Source organism: Pogona vitticeps, chromosome 4, assembly GCF_051106095.1.
Source record: "Pogona vitticeps strain Pit_001003342236 chromosome 4, PviZW2.1, whole genome shotgun sequence".
NCBI classification, from domain to species: domain Eukaryota; kingdom Metazoa; phylum Chordata; class Lepidosauria; order Squamata; family Agamidae; genus Pogona; species Pogona vitticeps.
The window spans coordinates 226329459-226346861 of NC_135786.1; the positions used below are offsets into that span (position 1 = coordinate 226329459).

A 17403-nucleotide genomic window follows, 5' to 3' on the forward strand; every position below is an offset into this window, starting at 1 on the left:
ATTACAGTCCTGGCTTCCTATGATTTAGAAACTGTGATTCTGTTAATGCAGATTAAAATTGTCTGGAAGTTGAGTCATGGCAACTGGACTTCTTTCTTGTTATATTGAAAAGTTTTGCTACTCGTCCAAGTAGCTTCTTCAGTAGTTTCTTTTTAACAAGAAAGAAGTCCAGTTGCCATAACTCAAATTCCAGATAGCCACACCTGGATGACTGAGAATTTTCACAAGCTTAAAATAATATTAGCCTTTTTTTGCAACCAGATCACACTGCTGATTCACATTCAGCTTATGAGAGCTTTTAACCCAACTTATTTCTTTAATAGAATCTACATGATGCAGACCAACATTGGAACACATTGTTTAAGGCTCATTTGGCCATGTGAAAATACCCCTTAATTCCGTTGGCTGCTTCGGTTACCAAAACATGATTAAAAATAGAACTTTTCAGCTCATCCAAAATAAGGGAATTAGCTCATGAACCTTCTCTCTCTCTCTCTCTCTCTCTCTCTCCCCCCCCCGTCTAAAATCCCTCAGTATTTTGTAGAAATGTAATATATATTGGCCACAAGAACCAACTTATTCCAATGCTACACTGTTCAGTGAGTCTTCTTTTTCGTAAAAACATCACAGCTTGCATTCTTTTGATTTTCTTTTTCATTTTTTCATTTTCTGCCACTTCCAAATAAAACTCAGAAGTAAACTCTGAGGGTTTTTTTTCCCCAGGCGGCTTCGTACTGAGCCACAGGAGGTCAACGACTCCACTCATTCTACAATGTGGATTATTTCCTGTTCTTCCTTACATCGGCCCCATACTTGAAATGTCTAGACGCCTCTCCAAACCAGTATTCACCCTGAATTCCACCATTGGGTTAAAAATAGAGGGTTTATAAATATGAGGCCGCTGGTGGAAGATTGTAGGTTGTGACTCAGCCCCACAAGCCCGCTATTTTGGGTAAAAGAAACATTTAATTTGCAAGGAAAGGGACTTGAGGAAATCCGGACGTTTCTGTAAAAGTTGTGGAGGATGTACAAGCATACATGGCATAGCAGTTGTGTTACTGAGATCTGCAATACTGCTGTGTGTCTGCAGGAGTTTTGTGGTGTTGGCCATTTGGTCATCAAAGTCTGGTTTTCTGTTAGTGCCTTGATTCAGGTCACAGGCTATGAGAAATGAGTTGCCCATCCATAATTCTGTTGTGAAGGCCACTGTACAACCAAGGCCATCAACTCTGGAGAACAGAGGGATTTTATTTATTTATTTATTAAATTTATTAAATTTATACCCCGCCCATCTAGACCGAAGTCTACTCTGGGCGGCTAACAATAATTGATATAATAAAACCACAATATTAATATAGCTCAAGATGGGGGGGGGGATATTTAACCTGACCACAAATGCCAGCAAAGAAGACAAAGGTAACAGAAGGAAACCTTGAGAACACTATGAAGACTGAAAATGTTGGAGCCAACAGAACACAATGAAAACTACTGGCATTCACAAATTTCTGAGCATTTTATTGATAATTCTGTGTCAAAAACAGTTTACAAAAAAATTTAAAATACATCACTGCTTGTACCAAACAGCTGTCAAAAGGTTGAACATGCAAGAATGTGCAAGACTTATATGGAAGAATTTTCAGTCACACATTATTACTCAACGCAGGTTTTCATACATAAAAAGGTATGTTTTCCACCTCAGAATCACCGCTGAGCTACAGAAACATTTTTAAACAATTGGTGCAAACAAGCCTCCTCTTTATACAAATATATAGGCATGTATATATAATTAATGCTGAAGTTCTAAAAAAGAAACACTTGTGGCTTATAAATAAAAAGAAGAAAAAGATTTATTCCAGAGCTGGCTCACTGGCATAATGCATAGCAAAATAATTGTATTTTCCCTCAACATGGTGTATGAAAGGACAAAGGGGCACCCCTTGGCTGTTGGACCAAATGGATGCCTCTCCATTCAACACAATTACTGAACAATGCATTCTTCCCCGTTTAGAATGGTATTAAGTCTTGTTCCTGTAAAGTAGTCAGGGAGAGCCCTATCCACCATTACCTTCACAGAAATATCAGCTATCAAACTGCCAACTAAAAGAAGCTCTGATGAAGCCGAATGCATGACTGCAGTATCTCCAGCATAAAGCCAAACCTGCAGTTTTACAGACATCAACAAAACTATTTTGGAGGAAAGGGTTCTGAAGGCATTTAAAATGTCCCCAGGATAATAATGGCTAATGCACAGCTTTACATCCCAGTTTTCCCAAAAAGGTCCTGGTAAAAATCAAGGAATGGCTTCCTCAGATCTTCAAAAAGTGGCCTTTGTGGTCTATAACTCTTAGAATCTCACAACCAGTACAGTAGCCATGTTGACTCTGAGAGCTATCCAAAAGAGCGAGTCTTTCAAAATCTTAACTGGTGCTATCTGTGGTGTAGCTTTAACAAGTTGCAAATTAAGAATATATTACATAAGGTGACTCTTAAGAAGCTAAGAAATGATGGAGAGCACTGACCAAATACTATGGGACTTCTTGGCTAGACAGGGCAACCAGCGTACATGTGGAGCAAAATGCCAATTCTGTTTGCCTTTGGAGATAGTTTGGTGTGCATTCCACAACAGTGAAGGAATTGGGCCTTTTTTGTACTCATTAAAGAGAACAAGTTATACCTATTGTCTTCAATAGATTCTCCCCACTGTATACTATCTTGTATTACTCCAGAAACTACTCTGTATCCAGAGTTATGGAGCTACTAGTGAAGATTATACAAACGTGGAAAATCCAGCGAAGTATTTGGATGCCTTAGACATCAAGCTTTTGCACAGAGCTAGAGTACCAAAGGCCTTGCTTGTCAATGAGTTCTCCACACTTCTAGTTAGAAAGGGGCTTTAAGACAACAATCTGGTTTGCTCTGAAGAGCCTTGTCAGTGCTTTGCATTGCAGACACCATAACCCAGAATGCCAAATCTCAAAAGAAATAAATCCAGCCTCATACACAGAAAGGAGCATGACTCTAATAGCCATAAAGGCATCGCATTTATAATAAGCCATGGTTGGGGCCAACAAGCCGGCTCGCAAGTGGTCTTGTATTAATCTGGGAGTCTTTTGGCCAGACTTCAAGGCTGTTAAAAGGGCCTGCGTAGCAGGTTGCTAGAAAATCCAAGCCAGGTCTATTCTATATGCTGTGAGCAGACCATGTTTCAAGCCCAGGAACATCCTGTCAGCCTTGCTACTTTACTGCCTTTGGAAAGTTCCTGGTGTTCTTCAGCCAAGACTTTCTGGGGTTAGACATTTAGTTAAGATGGAAAACTGGTTAACACTCCAGGTACCAAAGGAGGAGGCTTGGATGACAAAGCCATACAGAAATAGGTTGTACAGAAATGGATATCCTTTTTCAAGCACACTTACTTTAGCATCTTACCTTAAGAACACATACAGACAACCAGATTATTTTAAGGTAAGCTTTTTGTCACCATGTTTGTTTGGTTATCTGCACTGTCTCACCAACCTGGAAAGGCAGATTGTAACACACTCCCTCCCTCGCACACGCACCAAGAGTAGATGTGTAGCAAATGACATTCTCTCTGAGCCTGCATTCAGGTAGAACTATGTTTTGAAACATGTATTCGTGAGATCTACAGTAGACAAATTCAAAAGCTATGACATGTTTATAAACCTATACATCAGGTGAAGAGAAATCTTTTTTTTATTTTGCATCCAAACAGTATCTGTGGAACAATAAGTGTTTCTATCATTTAAAAAGTCACACATTTTATAAAACCAAGACAATAAAAACATCCCATATTAAACCAGAAGTACCAAACTAGGAAGCTGTCTGTCAAAGGCTGGTCAGGTGTAGGAAATGTTCAGGAGGGCTAGAAAAGAGGTCTGTGATTATTGCTACAGAGCAATTTTTGAAGTTATGTTCATAGATTGTATTAAAAAATTACTTCTATCTGAAACGCATGTGCATGAAAACGGCTTCTGAGTCACGCAGGCAGTTTATTCATAAAATATTTCTTGCTCTTTATACATGGAATCCTCTTCTGCCAAACAATATCGGTTACTAAATACACATCCCAAGAGGCCTTTCTACAGAACGACTCACTTTCATGTCCATAACTTTTCACAGCCTTCTTTTAAACAGAACACAAATAACATCAATTTAAAGTAAGTGCTAAAGATTTTCTTGTAAGGCTGTCTTTCCCCAGTTGAGCTGGACGACAAGGCCAAATACTTTTTCCTAATTTGTTTGTCTTAAACAAACCCAAGCTTCTGCCTCTCACAAAACGACAGTCCTCACGCTTGCTCAGAAAGAGAGAATGACTAATATCCAGAGTGCAGGCATGCTCCATGCTTTGCCAGTCCCAAGGGCTACTTATAAAACACTCCCTTTTATTTGCCAAGCAATTTTCCCGTATTATAGCAAGAATGTATAGTGGTGCCTCGCTTAACGACGATAATCCGTTCCAGGAAAATCGCCGCTAAGTGAAAACATGGTACAGTAATGCGAAAAAAAACCCCATTGAAACCCCTTCAATGCGATCCAATGGGGTCAAAACTCACCGTCCAGTGAAGATCCTCCATAGGGCAGTCATTTTCGCTGCCTGTCTTGCGAGGAATCTGTCCCAGAAAACAGCGGGGAGCCATTTTGTTTACCCGGCAGCCATTTTGAAACCGCCGACCAGCTGTTTAAAAACATCGTTTTGTGAAGAATCAGTTCCCGAAGCAGGGAACCGATCATTGCAAAGCGAAATTCCCCCATTTAGACCATCATTTTGCGATCACAACTGCGATCGCAAAAAGATTGTCATAAAGCGGATTCGTCATAATGCGGGGCAATCGTAAAGCGAGGCACCACTGTACAGCAAACTCCTCTAAGGGAAGGAACAATATTCCTGTGTGTCAAATCTAGGAGACAAACTTGTGTCTCTGAGTGAAATTAAATAATAACGATAACAATTTGTTACAGGAACCCTCTGTGGTAAAATACCTCACTTGTAATCATAATAAGTGCTATCAGCATTTTCCCGTTTCCCCACAAAATATACCCTTTCCGGTTCAGAGCAGCAATCAGAGCCATCCAAGCAAGACTGTATTTTCAGAAAACCTAACCCAAGTCTATGTTTAGTGCAACTATCACCACATGCAGATGGTTAATGGGTGAAGAAGCACCAAACTTCTCGTCTTGGCATCTTGCTGTCGCAAACTTGTTAAAAAGAAAAAAAGAGTGCCATGCCATCCAATGGGGAAAGGACATTCTGAAAAAAATCTATAAGCTCTCATCTTGACATGCCAGTACATTCACAAGTGGAGACCTCTTTTTAAAAAAGTATTGTAGGAGGGAGCACAGAAATATTTAACTTTTACTTGCTGAATTCCAATACATTACAGTCCGTCAAGAGATATCCCCTACATGCTTCATCTAACACAAGAAACCAGTGTTGAATTTCAACTCCCATTACCCTTCACTATTGGATATGCTAGAAATGACTGATGGGAGTTGTAGTCCAACAGCAGCTAGTGGGCTACAAACTGCCAATCCTTGGTCTAATACATCCTACATCAGAAGAACACACAAAATACATTTTCCTTCACTGGCTAATCTGAATCCTTGTGCTACATTCTTCTCTAACATACCTCTCTAGGCATGACTGCCTCCCCCACTCTTGGCTCTTCCTTGTGATATTTTTACTCTATGGAACACACAAGCACTTCCCAAGCTGGACAGTGTTGGCGTTTTGTCTTGGAACACTATCAGAAGGAGCCACATGAGTCGAAGTATTTAAACATACTGGAATCAGCATGGGGGCCACTGCAGACGTAGCATGAAAAAAACCATACTGAAACCTGTAAGGCATGTGTTATGCCTAGAACATGTGGCTTGGTGTTCAAAGCCGAGCTGAGCTGCCAACCAACCAGGCAGCCCTACTTTCTAGAGAAGGAAGCCATCAGATCAAACATCACCTGTGCTCTCGTCGACTTTCATTTTTCATTATTTCAACCCAAGTTCTACTTTCATGAGGGACGTGGTGGCGCTGTGGGCTAAACCGCAGAAGCCTGTGCTGCAGGGTTGGAAGACCAAGCAGTCGTAAGATTGAATCCACGCGACGGAGTGAGCGCCCGTCGCTTGTCCCAGCTCCCGCCAACCTAGCGGTTCGAAAGCATGCAAATGCAAGTAGATAAATAGGGACCACCTTGGTGGGAAGGTAACAGCGTTCCATGTCTAAGTCACACTGGCCATGTGACCACGGAAGATTGTCTTCGGACAAAACGCTGGCTCTATGGCTTGGAAACGGGGATGAGCACCGCCCCCTAGAGTCGAACACGACTGGACAAAAATTGTCAAGGGGAACCTTTACCTTTACCTTCTACTTTCATAACTTGCCTGGCTACCTTGAGATCTTGCAATCCTCAAAAATGACTGTGTGGAGGAGAATTTCTGCCCACTGTCAGATACTGGGGGGGAGACATCCCAAGGAGAAAAACATATTGTGATGAACTTGCTGTTGTGATCCGGCAAACAACATAGCCTTTTCAAGCTCAGATTGCAATTTGGGCAAGACAGCAGTGAAGAGTTTACGTAGTTTGATGTGGCAGGTAGATATTCTCAATAGAGGATGCTAGGAGACTGAAGAGCCTATAGGCTCAACCGGCCAAGAAAATAGCTAGTCAAGATGTCTACAAACATTTCAGAACCAACATCACCAAATTAGCAGACTGTTGCCAGCAAATACTCTTTTGAACAGCTTGCTGCAAACCTATGTTAAGTATCAACGTAATATATATGCTGTTCCTAATATTGCCATTTTCTGTAGCTCTCAATGTTATTTCTGGAATCTGCAAACTGCGTATCGTTTCTCGAAATTTCTTGATATGGTTCCCAAAGCCCCGATGATGATGGCATTTGACCTTTTACCAGTCACCAGAGAAGACCAAAAATTTTGCCAGACTTTTTCTCAGTTTCCTAGAATCCATAAGTTCAAATACCCCAGCAAAGGAAGCAGACTAAATTAGAACTTAAGCAATAACAAAAGGAACACATTTACTACTGCCATCAAAATTTCCTCTTTAAATCTCTGTATATAAAGTAAAAACACTTCACATTGCATATTGGGTTGGTTGGAAAGCTTTTCAGAGGTAGAAAATGGTGTGGTGTGTACATTTTATGCTGATCCTTTTTAAAAAAGGATTAACAGGCATGTCCTTTTAAGAATCGTTTCTCTAAAAAATGTCTTCGGTATAACTACCTTATGTAAACAAAACCCAGAGTGGGGAGTGGTTCAACAGTTTTAGCCTAATCATAGTGTTTAATTCTTCACGTTTTGAAACCAAAGAGACATTTCAAATAGATATAAAACAAATTCCATTTCAATTTCCTAAGCAGAGCTTGGATTTCTCCCTACAGCTTGCACTTCAATTCTTACAAAGCGTCATATTTACAAAGTCCAGCCTTTATGCAACTCAGCCCCATTAGAAGGCCACATTCTTAAACAAATTCAGTGCTGAATAATGTCTCCTTCTGCCTTCTAAAATCCTCTTGTCTTTGTGCCTCGGGAACGCCAAACAGAAATATTTACACACTATTTGCAGGTTGAGCAGGTCTGTAATAAGAGTGTCCAATCAGAATACTGAGAGGTGCAATGAAATTTTCCAGGAGTTCAAAATCTGAACAGGTTGATGAAGTCCTGGGGTGAAAGAGAGGTTGAACAGCTCTCTGGATTGTTGGCTGTACATGGATGATCAGTGCCCTAAAGAAAAGAAAGAACATCTGGATTTACAAAGCCTGCTTTATTGGGGGCGTGCTGTAAACAGGTTAATAATCTCAGATGCACAAGCAGGTACTTGCAGCGATAAAAGTTTAAGGTTTTGCCATTACTGGAAGGAAAACCCACAGGTTCAATCAATTGACCCAAAATATCATCAACATATCCAGAATGTATTCTCGAAGGCTTTCACAGCTGGGGTCCGATGGTTGTTGTAGGTTTTTCGGGCTGTTCGGCCGCGTTCTGAAGGTTTTTATTCCTAATGTTTCGCCAGTCTCTGTGGCCGGCATCTTCAGAGGACAGGAGCAGAAACTCTGTCTGTGTTCTGGCGTAGTGTGTGGGATAGTATCTAACTCCTGTCCTCTGAAGATGCCAGCCACAGAGACTGGCTTCATGCAACTCTGCATCACTCCACTGAAAGACTAAGGGCAGCCAGCATGGTGTGGTGGCTAGTGTGCTTAAGTAGGACTCAGGAGATCTGCGTTCAGATCCTCACCCAGCCATACTGGGCTCACTGGGTGGCCGTGGGCCAGCCACACACTCTCGGTCTAACCTGCCTCTCAAGGTTCTTATGAGGAAAAAGTATGGAGGCATGTGTGCTACCCCTTGAGCTCATTAGAGCAAAAGCAACACACCCCATTGCACAGGTTCATGTGTGAGATCTAAGTGCTGATGTATTAGCTAGTGACAGTTCATCACTACAACTTATACCAGTTTGTTTAATGCCAATGTCACTGATCAACCGGATTCTCATTACAGTGGTGCTTCGCTTAAAGAGCGCACCGTATAACGATGAATCCGCATAGCGATCCCGTTTTCGGGATCGCTAATGCGGAGGCATAGCGTCGGCCCCAATGGGCAAAACCGCATAGCGAAGATCGGTAAGCGTTTCGCTTACCGATCTTCGCTTTGCGACGCCCGCAGATCAGCTGTTCGGCGGTTTCAAAATGGCCGCCGGACGCCCAAAATGGCCACGCGGAGCGTTTTCGCGCCCTCCCCTCGCTTACCGACGGCGCGAAAATGGCTGCCGGACCCTGGAAACTTCGCTAAACGGTGAGTTTTGTGCCCATTTGGAACGCATTAAATGATGTTTAATGCGTTCCAATGGGCTTCCCCGTTCCGTTTAGCGAAGTTTTCACATAGCGAAGGTTAATCCGGAACGGATTAACCTCGCTATGCGGGGCACCACTGTATTCTGTTTCAAGAGGAAACCTCCCACCCTCAGGGATGCCCCTGAGTGGATTCTGGGGCTGAGCACCTACCTTCCAGGACAGGATATGGCAATGCCTGCAGAGCTGCAAGGTATCTCCATACTGCTCCTTCCTTGGGTAACATCTCACAAGCTTGAAATACATCTTTTTCCAATCCAAATTCCCTTTATCTGACAAAATCAGCCGCTTGCGTATCTGAAAAACAAAAAGACACGCCTGAAGATGTAGGTCTCAAAAATACTTTTAAGATTTAACAAGTATGAGGCACAGCACGATGAAAGTAGAAACCACCAAATCCCTGTCCTCTCAGAGGACTCTATAATCAGAGAAGTTCAAACTCAGGATGTGGAACCAATCAAGCAGAAACATGTAAAGCTCTTAATGAGTGTGAATGTTTTCTAGAGGTGTGTGCTAGATTAAAAATTTGGATATTATTTGCTGAAAACCTACTTACAAAATCATAACTTTTTGTCAAACCAAGTCAGAACTTTAAGCCCGTTCCTCCCTGGTAAACAAAGGATCCTTGCCGAAATTCTTGGGTTGGTGTGTGCATCCTCGTTTGGTGCATGAATCATGGCAGGGGTGTTCTGTTTACCAAGGAGGAATGCTTTGAAAGTTATAACTTGGTTTATGTTATGAACAGGATTTCAGCTATTGTTACATTATAAGCTTAGAAGACTGTATTTTATAAAGCTATAAATAAAGTTAGTTAAAGACATGAGTAAAAGTAGAACCCACGCTGGGTTCTAAAAAAAAGGGGTCACATATACTAGAGAAAATAATGCAGGAAGCTGGAACTTTTCATGCCCCCCACCTCCCAGTCTGGGCTTTCTAAAAACTGGATGGACTATGAGGCAAGTCTCCTCTGAAACTGAACAGAGGCGATACATATGTTTCTGCACTGAGTCCCTGAGAGAGGACAAAGAACGGTCCCAACTGTACTTGGTGGACAGCAAGTGTCCTACCTTCTGACCATCACGTAAATTTCACAGAGTCACGGGATAATCTGAATAGTGAAACTGAACAGGATGTAGGCCTGAATCTCAGCGAGTCCTTTGCTTCCCGAGTCCCCTTCCTGTTGCCTATTACCTGTCTGTCTGTGAAGTGATAATGGCAGAGCTTCTTCCACAGCAACCGGTCCTCACTGAGCACCTGAAGGCTGGGAGCCACCTGTCCAAGGCTCACCAGATCTCGCCCGTCTGTCAGGCGTTGCATGATGTTCAGTTGTAAACATAAAGGCAGGTCTGTGAAAGTCATCCCTTTAAAGGCAGGCTGGAAGAAAAGAGAAAACAAAAGTGAGGCTGCACAACAACAACAAACTCATTGGCACCCTGCACCACAAACATCAGAAACCACCTTGAACTCTGAACACACTAACAAATATTCTTGGAACATATCCCTTCTATCAGGAAGCTTACAGACGTCACCCTCAACTCCTCAGGAGAAAGATGGAATAAAAACGTTAGATTAATAATGTAGTTAAGTTCTTTGTTCATTGTGTGTGTGTGTGTGTGTGTGTGTGTGTGTGTGTGTGTGTGTGTGTTGTGTGTGTGTGTGTGTGTGTGTGTGGTGTGTGTGTGGTGTGTGTGTGGTGTGTGTGTGTGTGTGGTCATATCTACAGCTACATATATCCTCTATTAGAGATGGGGATGTTCATATTCATATACAAATACGAGTCTCTCTGCCACAGCTGGACTTAACAAGGGTCTGGCCCCCAGGACCGGATCCTCATGTGGGTGCCGGTCCCACTCATCCTGCCAATGGCACCTGCAGCTCTGCACTCTTCCCACTTGGCTGGCCATTCAGCGGCCATGCACAGAGACTCGTTCTCTGGGCAGCCATGCAGGGAGACTCGTCCACTCCGGAAGAGAGTAGAGCTGCGGGCTCCCACTGGCAGGACGAGCGGGACTGGCATGGCGGCCAGATCGTCCTTAGGTCCAGCTGCATTGGAGATACATATATGAATATCTCCACCTCTAACCTCTATATCAGAGGGCCCCAACCCCTGGTCTGTGGCCTAATGCCAGTTAGTGGCCTGAGCCGGACCGGGCCACAGAGAGACAGCCCACCCCCACACGCACTCCCCCCGCCCAGCCCGTTTGCGCCTGCACGTACCCCTACAAGTACTGTGCTGCCCTTTGCGCATGAGCGTGCGGGGGGGGGGGGTAACCCACCTTCCCCAGCTGGTCTGTGGGGCTAAAAAGGTTGGGGACCGCTGTTCTATATAAAACAGTAATAAAATTATTGTAATCAAAGTTGATACTTGCTTTTAAAAAGTTATTTAAATAATTCTCTTATCTCTTATTGAGCAAATTTCCAAAGCAAGCTTGTTGCTCTATCTGTCTAGAGAAATGGCTAGAGAAACAGACAGAACACCAAGCCTGTCTTGAAAATTTGCTCAAGAAGAGACATGGAAATAATTTAAATAACCAATTTAAAAATAAGTATCAAGCCTTAATAGGAATAATTTTACTACCATTTTGTTATATTTGTGGGGGAGATTTTTCGTTAAATGACAAACTGCCAAGAGTCTATTTCCTACTCAATACTTACACCAGACCCCTTGGCTGTCTAATTTGAAGCCAAGTTAAAATTTGGTTCTTCACAACAGGTTTTGGGCCTCAATGACCAGGACTTGGTTCAGACCTATTGAGACTCTGGATTGCTGTATTAATCGTGCTGAATTGTTTTCAACCTGTTTTTGAACTGTTTTATTGTCGGAGGTAGAGGTAGTTTGCCAAATAAATACTCTTTCTTGCAGATATGTGAATTCTACCTATGGAGGAGTCTATTAATACTAGTGCTAATGCATTTGAAAAAGTATTAAGTCTTCTGAAACCCCATCCACACTCTTAAACGGTGGCGATGATTATGTGCCGTCAAGTCGGAACCGACTTATAGCAACCTAAAACAGCTTTCGAGGTAAGTGAAATATCTAAGAAGTATTTTTACCAGTTCCACATCCCTAATGAGTCTTCATGACTGAGCAGGGATTAAAACCCAGATCTCCAGAGTCCTAGAATGTCACTCTATCCACTACACCACACTCAGTGTGTGTTACACATCATATAATGTTCATGTATGTACACACACATACACACGAGAATACATCAAACATATTATCATTCTCCATTTAACAATCCTTTTATACTGATGCTTTGCCTGTTTTATTTTTTACTGCAATATTTGTGATCTGTGATCATTCTACCAAAGACTCTTGCAGAGTGTGGGCGGCATACAAGTCAAATGGATAAATAAAATAAATAATAAATAAATCAATTTTACAAATCATCCTTGATTTTGTTTTTCTAAACCAGTGGTTCTTAACCTTTGTTACTCGGATGCTTTTGAACTGCAACTCCCAGAAGCTCCAGTCAGGACAGCTGGTGGTGAAGGCTTCTGGGAGTTGCAGTCCAAAACTCCTGAGTAACCCAAGGTTAAGAACCAGTGTTCTAAACCATTTCAAAGGTGCCATTAAGTTCAGACGCAGTTGGGCATTTCAAATAAAATATACCATAAGATTTGTAGAAACAGCAAATGTGTTAGGTTTCAGACCTGGAAGCCAAAAAGCAGGATTATTGCTTACCCTGGTGATTTGGATATTGTTCAGCTGCTGTTGCCAGTGAAGAATCGTCTCCATCCTGTGCACCCACATGTTAATGTTGCCCACCAGGACGGACTTGCCAACACCTTGGACCAGGGTGCAAAGTGACATGTACAGGGTCTGCAGGAGTTCCCGGATTAGCCTGATGTTCTGCTGGTCCTCCAGAACTTTGTATGGGAAAGTGGAAGAACAAAGTAGAAGTAAATAAACGAAATAAGCAGAAACAAAGAAATACACTTTCTAGTGTCAGCATCAATACAGTGCATAGACAATGGAGAGTGCAAAATTGGGCCATTTTTGTCTCCAAGGGTGGCCAAGATGAGCTACAGCTCCTTGGTAAACTGCAGAATCTCCTTCCATCAGATTTCATGATTCAGAAGTGGGGCACACTTGTTGAAGATGCTTTTGATACAGAGATGGGTTCTGATGCAGAACAAAGTTAACAGTTCTTAGGTAACATTGGAGTTAATGGGTCAGAATTTAATTGAAACCAGATGGCTTTATATGGACCAACAGACCACTGATTTCAACAGGAATTTGCCTGCAATAGACCTGCTTGTTTTAGAATTAATGGCTCATTAGACTCCAGAGCAAAATGGTCTGGTGTGCCAACCCTATTTTCACTGAGGTTGCCAATTTGTGTCTCCACTGTATGCCTTCATGACTGAATGTTTCTCTAACAATACATCCTCTAGCACCTTCCTAGCATCTCATCATCAACCAAGGAAGGAAGGAGTTGTCTTGAATAAGGTCATTGGTATATTTCATATCATTTTTCCCAGTTCAACCCCAAGAACATATGGAATTTGCAAATATGCCCCTCCATGGTTTCAACTGGAATTGTACAGGATCTGTGCACTCTGATACTCTATGCCTGCTTGCTGAGACATGTCACATGACTTCAGAGGGTCTTGCCTGAAAGCAAGCACAAATAAAATCTGCAGCCATGAAATCAATGGAATTTATTACACAATAAGCATTCTCAGCAGAATCTACCCCTTGTTAGTGCCTAGAACAGAGCCACTGAATCAACAGTCAAAATTCTGTTGTGCAGTTACACAAAAGGTGCAACTTTTAGCAGCAAATTGTCATAAATTAAGGAACTCCTGTAGGGACTATCTGTTGCATACTCCGTCATATAGTTTAGCATGGAACACAAAATTCCTATGGAGAGTTCTTATTTATGGCAATTCACCACTAAATATTATGCCTTTTGCATAACCACACAACAGGATTTTGATCAATTGGACCTATATACCTATTAACATAACAATGCCCATTTGTTCAAAAGGTCTAACTCGGGGTGGGATTAATTGGACTGAACTCTTGAAATCTACCCCATTTTTTCTTTCTTATTTGTGTATTTTTACCTTTCTGTACTACTTTTTCCAAGATATTCATGAAGTTCTTCTGGGCGATTCCACTCAGTGACGTTAGCTGGGACTTTGCTATCAGCTCCAACAGCTGTGGATAAAAATACGACATTCAGCCTTTAGCAACACAAAGACACTTTTCTAATCTTAGCCTTCTGGTCATATGGCCCCTTCACGGATTGCTGCCTTGTTGTGGTGAAGGGGCTTGAGTAATTAAGAGAAGCTCTGGGCTATGCCATGTAGGGACACCCAAGATGGACAAGTCATAGTGGAGAGTTGTGACTAAACGTGATCCACCTGGAGCAGGAACTGGCATGCCACTCCAGTGTCTTTGCCAAGAAAACTCCATGGACAGAAACAAAAGGCTAAAAGATATGACACTGGAAGATGGGCCCCTCACGTCCAACATGCTACTGAGGAAGAGTGGAGGACAAGTACAAGTAGCTCCAGAGCTAATGAAGTGGTTGGGCCAAAGCCAAAAGACACTCAGCTGCGGATGCGCCTGGAAATGAAATGAAAGTCCGATGCTTCAAAGAAAAATACTCCATTGGTACCTGGAATGTAAGATCTATGAACCTTGGTAAGCTGGGTGCAGTCAAACAGAAGAAGGCAAGAATAAACATTGACATCCTGGATGTCAGTGAACTAAAGTAGACGGGAATGGGTAAATTCAGTTCAGACGATTATCATATCTACTATTGTGGGTCAGAATCCTGTAGAGAAGAAATGGAGTAGCCTTCATAGTCAACAAAAGAATGGGAAAAGCTGTACTGGGATACAATCTCAAAAATGATAGAATGATTTCAATAGGAATCCAAGGCAGACCTTTCAACATCACAATAATCCAAGTTTATACACCAACCACCAATGCTGAAGATGCTAAAATTCACTAATTCTATGAAGAATTACAACACCTTCTAGAACTGACACCAAAGAAAGATGTTCTTGTCATTATGTGTGTGTGTGTTCAGTCGTTTAGTCGTGTCCGACTCTTCGTGACCCCATGGACCAGAGCACGCCAGGCCCTCCTGTCTTCTACTGCCTCCCGGAGTTGTGTCAGGTTCATGTTGGTTGCTTCGCAGACACTGTCCAGCCATCTCATCCTCGGTCGTCCCCTTCTCCTCTTGTCATCACACCTTCCTAACATCAAGGTTTTTTCCAAGGACTCTTTTCTTCTCATGAGATGGCCAAAGTACTGGAGCCTCAGCTTCAGGATCTGTCCTTCCAGTGAGCACTCAGGGTTGATTTCCTTTAGAACTGATAGGTTTGTTCTCCTTGCAGTCCAGGGGATTCTCAAGAGCCTCCTCCAGCACCACAATTCAAAGGCATCAATTCTTCGGCAGTCTGCTTTCTTTATGGTCCAGCTCTCACTTCCATACATCACGACAGGAAAAACCATAGCTTTGACTATTCGGACTTTTGTTGGCAAGGTGATGTCTCTGCTTTTCAAGATGCTGTCAAGATTTGTCATCGCTTTCCTCCCAAGAAGAAGGCATCTTTTAATTTCAGGGCTGCTGTCTCCATCTGCAGTGATCATGGAGCCCAGGAAGATAACATTTGACACTGCCTCCATATCTTCCCCTTCTATTTCCCAGGAGGTGATGGGACCAGTGGCCATGATCTTAGTTTTTTTGATGTTGAGTTTCAGACCGTTTTTTGCACTCTCCTCTTTCACTCTCATTACAAGGTTCTTTAATTCCTCCTCACTTTCTGCCATCAGAGTGGTATCATCTGCATATCGGAGGTTGTTGATATTTCTTCCGGCAATCTTAATTCCGGCTTGGGTTTCTTCCAGTCCAGCCTTCCGCATGATGTATTCTGCATATAAGTTAAATAAGCTGGGGGACAGTATACAGCCTTGCCGTACTCCTTTCCCAATTTTGAACCACTCAGTTGTTCCATGACCAGTTCTAACTGTTGCCTCCTGTCCCACATATAGGTTTCTCAGGAGACAGATAAAGTGGTCAGGCACTCCCATTTCTTTAAGAACTTGCCATAGTTTGCTGTGGTCCACACAGTCAAAGGCTTTCGCATAATCAATGAAGCAGAAGTAGATATTTTTCTGGAACTCTCTGGCTTTTTCCATAATCCAGCGCAAGTTAGCAATTTGGTCTCGAGTTCCTCTGCCTCTTCGGAATCCAGCTTGTACTTCTGGGAGTTCTCGGTCCACATACTGCTGAAGCCTACCTTGCAGGATTTTGAGCATAACCTTGCTAGCGTGTGAAATGAGTGCAATTGTACGGTAGTTGGAGCATTCTTTCGCACTGCCTTTCTTTGGGATTGGGATGTAGACTGATCTTTTCCAATCCTCTGGCCACTGTTGAGTTTTCCAAACTTGCTGGCATATTGAATGTAGCACCTTAACAGCATCATCTTTCAAGATTTTAAATAGTTCAACTGGAATGCCATCACCTCCACTGGCCTTGTTGTTAGCCAGGCTTTCTAAGGCCCACTTGACTTCGCTCTCCAGGATGTCTGGCTCAAGGTCAGCAACTACATTGTCTGGGTTGTCCGGGATATCCAAATCTTTCTGGTATAATTCCTCTGTGTATTCTTGCCACCTCTTCTTGACGTCTTCTGCTTCTGTTAGATCCCTCCCATTTTTGTCTTTTATCATGTTCATCTTTGCGCAAAATGTGCCTTTAATATCTCCAATTTTCCTGAACAGATCTCTGGTCTTTCCCTTTCTGTTATCTTCCTCTATTTCTTTGCATTGTTCATTTAAGAAGGCCCTCTTGTCTCTCCTTGCTATTCTTTGGAAGTCTGCATTCAATTTTCTGTAACTTACCCTATCTCCCTTGCATTTTGCTTCCCTTCTCCTCTCTGCTATTTCTAAGACCTCGTTGAACAGCCACTTTGCTTTCTTGCATTTCCTTTTCTTTGGGATGGTTTTCGTTGCTGTCTCCTGGACAATGTTACGAGCCTCTATCCAAAGTTCTTCAGGCACTCTGTCCACCAAATCTAGTTCCTTAAATCTGTTCTTTACTTCCACTGTGTATTCATAAGGGATTTGGTTTAGATTATACCTGAGTGGCCCAGTGGTTTTTCCTACTCTCTTCAGTCTAAGCTTGAATTTTGCTATGAGAAGCTGATGATCAGAACCGCAGTCAGCTCCAGGTCTTGTTTTTGCTGACTGTATAGAGCTTCTCCATCTTTGGCTGCAGAGAATATAATCAATCTGATTTCGATATTGCCCATCTGGTGATTTCCATGTATAGAGTCGCCTCTTGTGTTGTTGGAAAAGAGTGTTTGTGATGACCAGCTTATTCTCTTGACAAAACTCTATTAGCCTTTGTCCTGCTTCATTCTGAACTCCAAGGCCAAACTTCCCTGTTGTTCCTTTTATCTCTTGGCTCCCTACTTTAGCATTCCAGTCCCCTAGAATGAGAAGAACATCTTTCTTTGGTGTCAGTTCTAGAAGGTGTTGTAAATCTTCATAGAATT

General features: G+C 42.4%; 1 protein-coding gene and 1 long non-coding RNA gene across 3 annotated transcripts in view; one reads left to right on the forward strand and one right to left on the reverse strand.

The window, feature by feature from the left end:
* Positions 1-1494: 1494 nt before the first annotated feature.
* Positions 1495-17403, reverse strand: part of FBXO32 (F-box protein 32) — a 43929-nt gene continuing 28020 nt past the window's right edge. For both annotated transcript variants that reach the window (XM_020796567.3, XM_020796568.3), the window contains exons 5-9: positions 13957-14050; positions 12569-12753; positions 10072-10254; positions 9034-9177; positions 1495-7756 (exon numbers count right to left, since the gene is read on the reverse strand). In XM_020796567.3, the coding sequence (XP_020652226.3) occupies positions 7667-7756; positions 9034-9177; positions 10072-10254; positions 12569-12753; positions 13957-14050 (696 nt within the window). In that variant the 3' untranslated portion in view covers positions 1495-7666. The remainder of the gene's footprint in view (positions 7757-9033; positions 9178-10071; positions 10255-12568; positions 12754-13956; positions 14051-17403) is intronic.
* LOC144588586 (uncharacterized) overlaps positions 12368-17403 on the forward strand; it is a 404395-nt gene continuing 399359 nt past the window's right edge. Inside the window, exon 1 of the long non-coding RNA XR_013544202.1 lies at positions 12368-12418. This is a non-coding gene — a long non-coding RNA (uncharacterized LOC144588586). The remainder of the gene's footprint in view (positions 12419-17403) is intronic.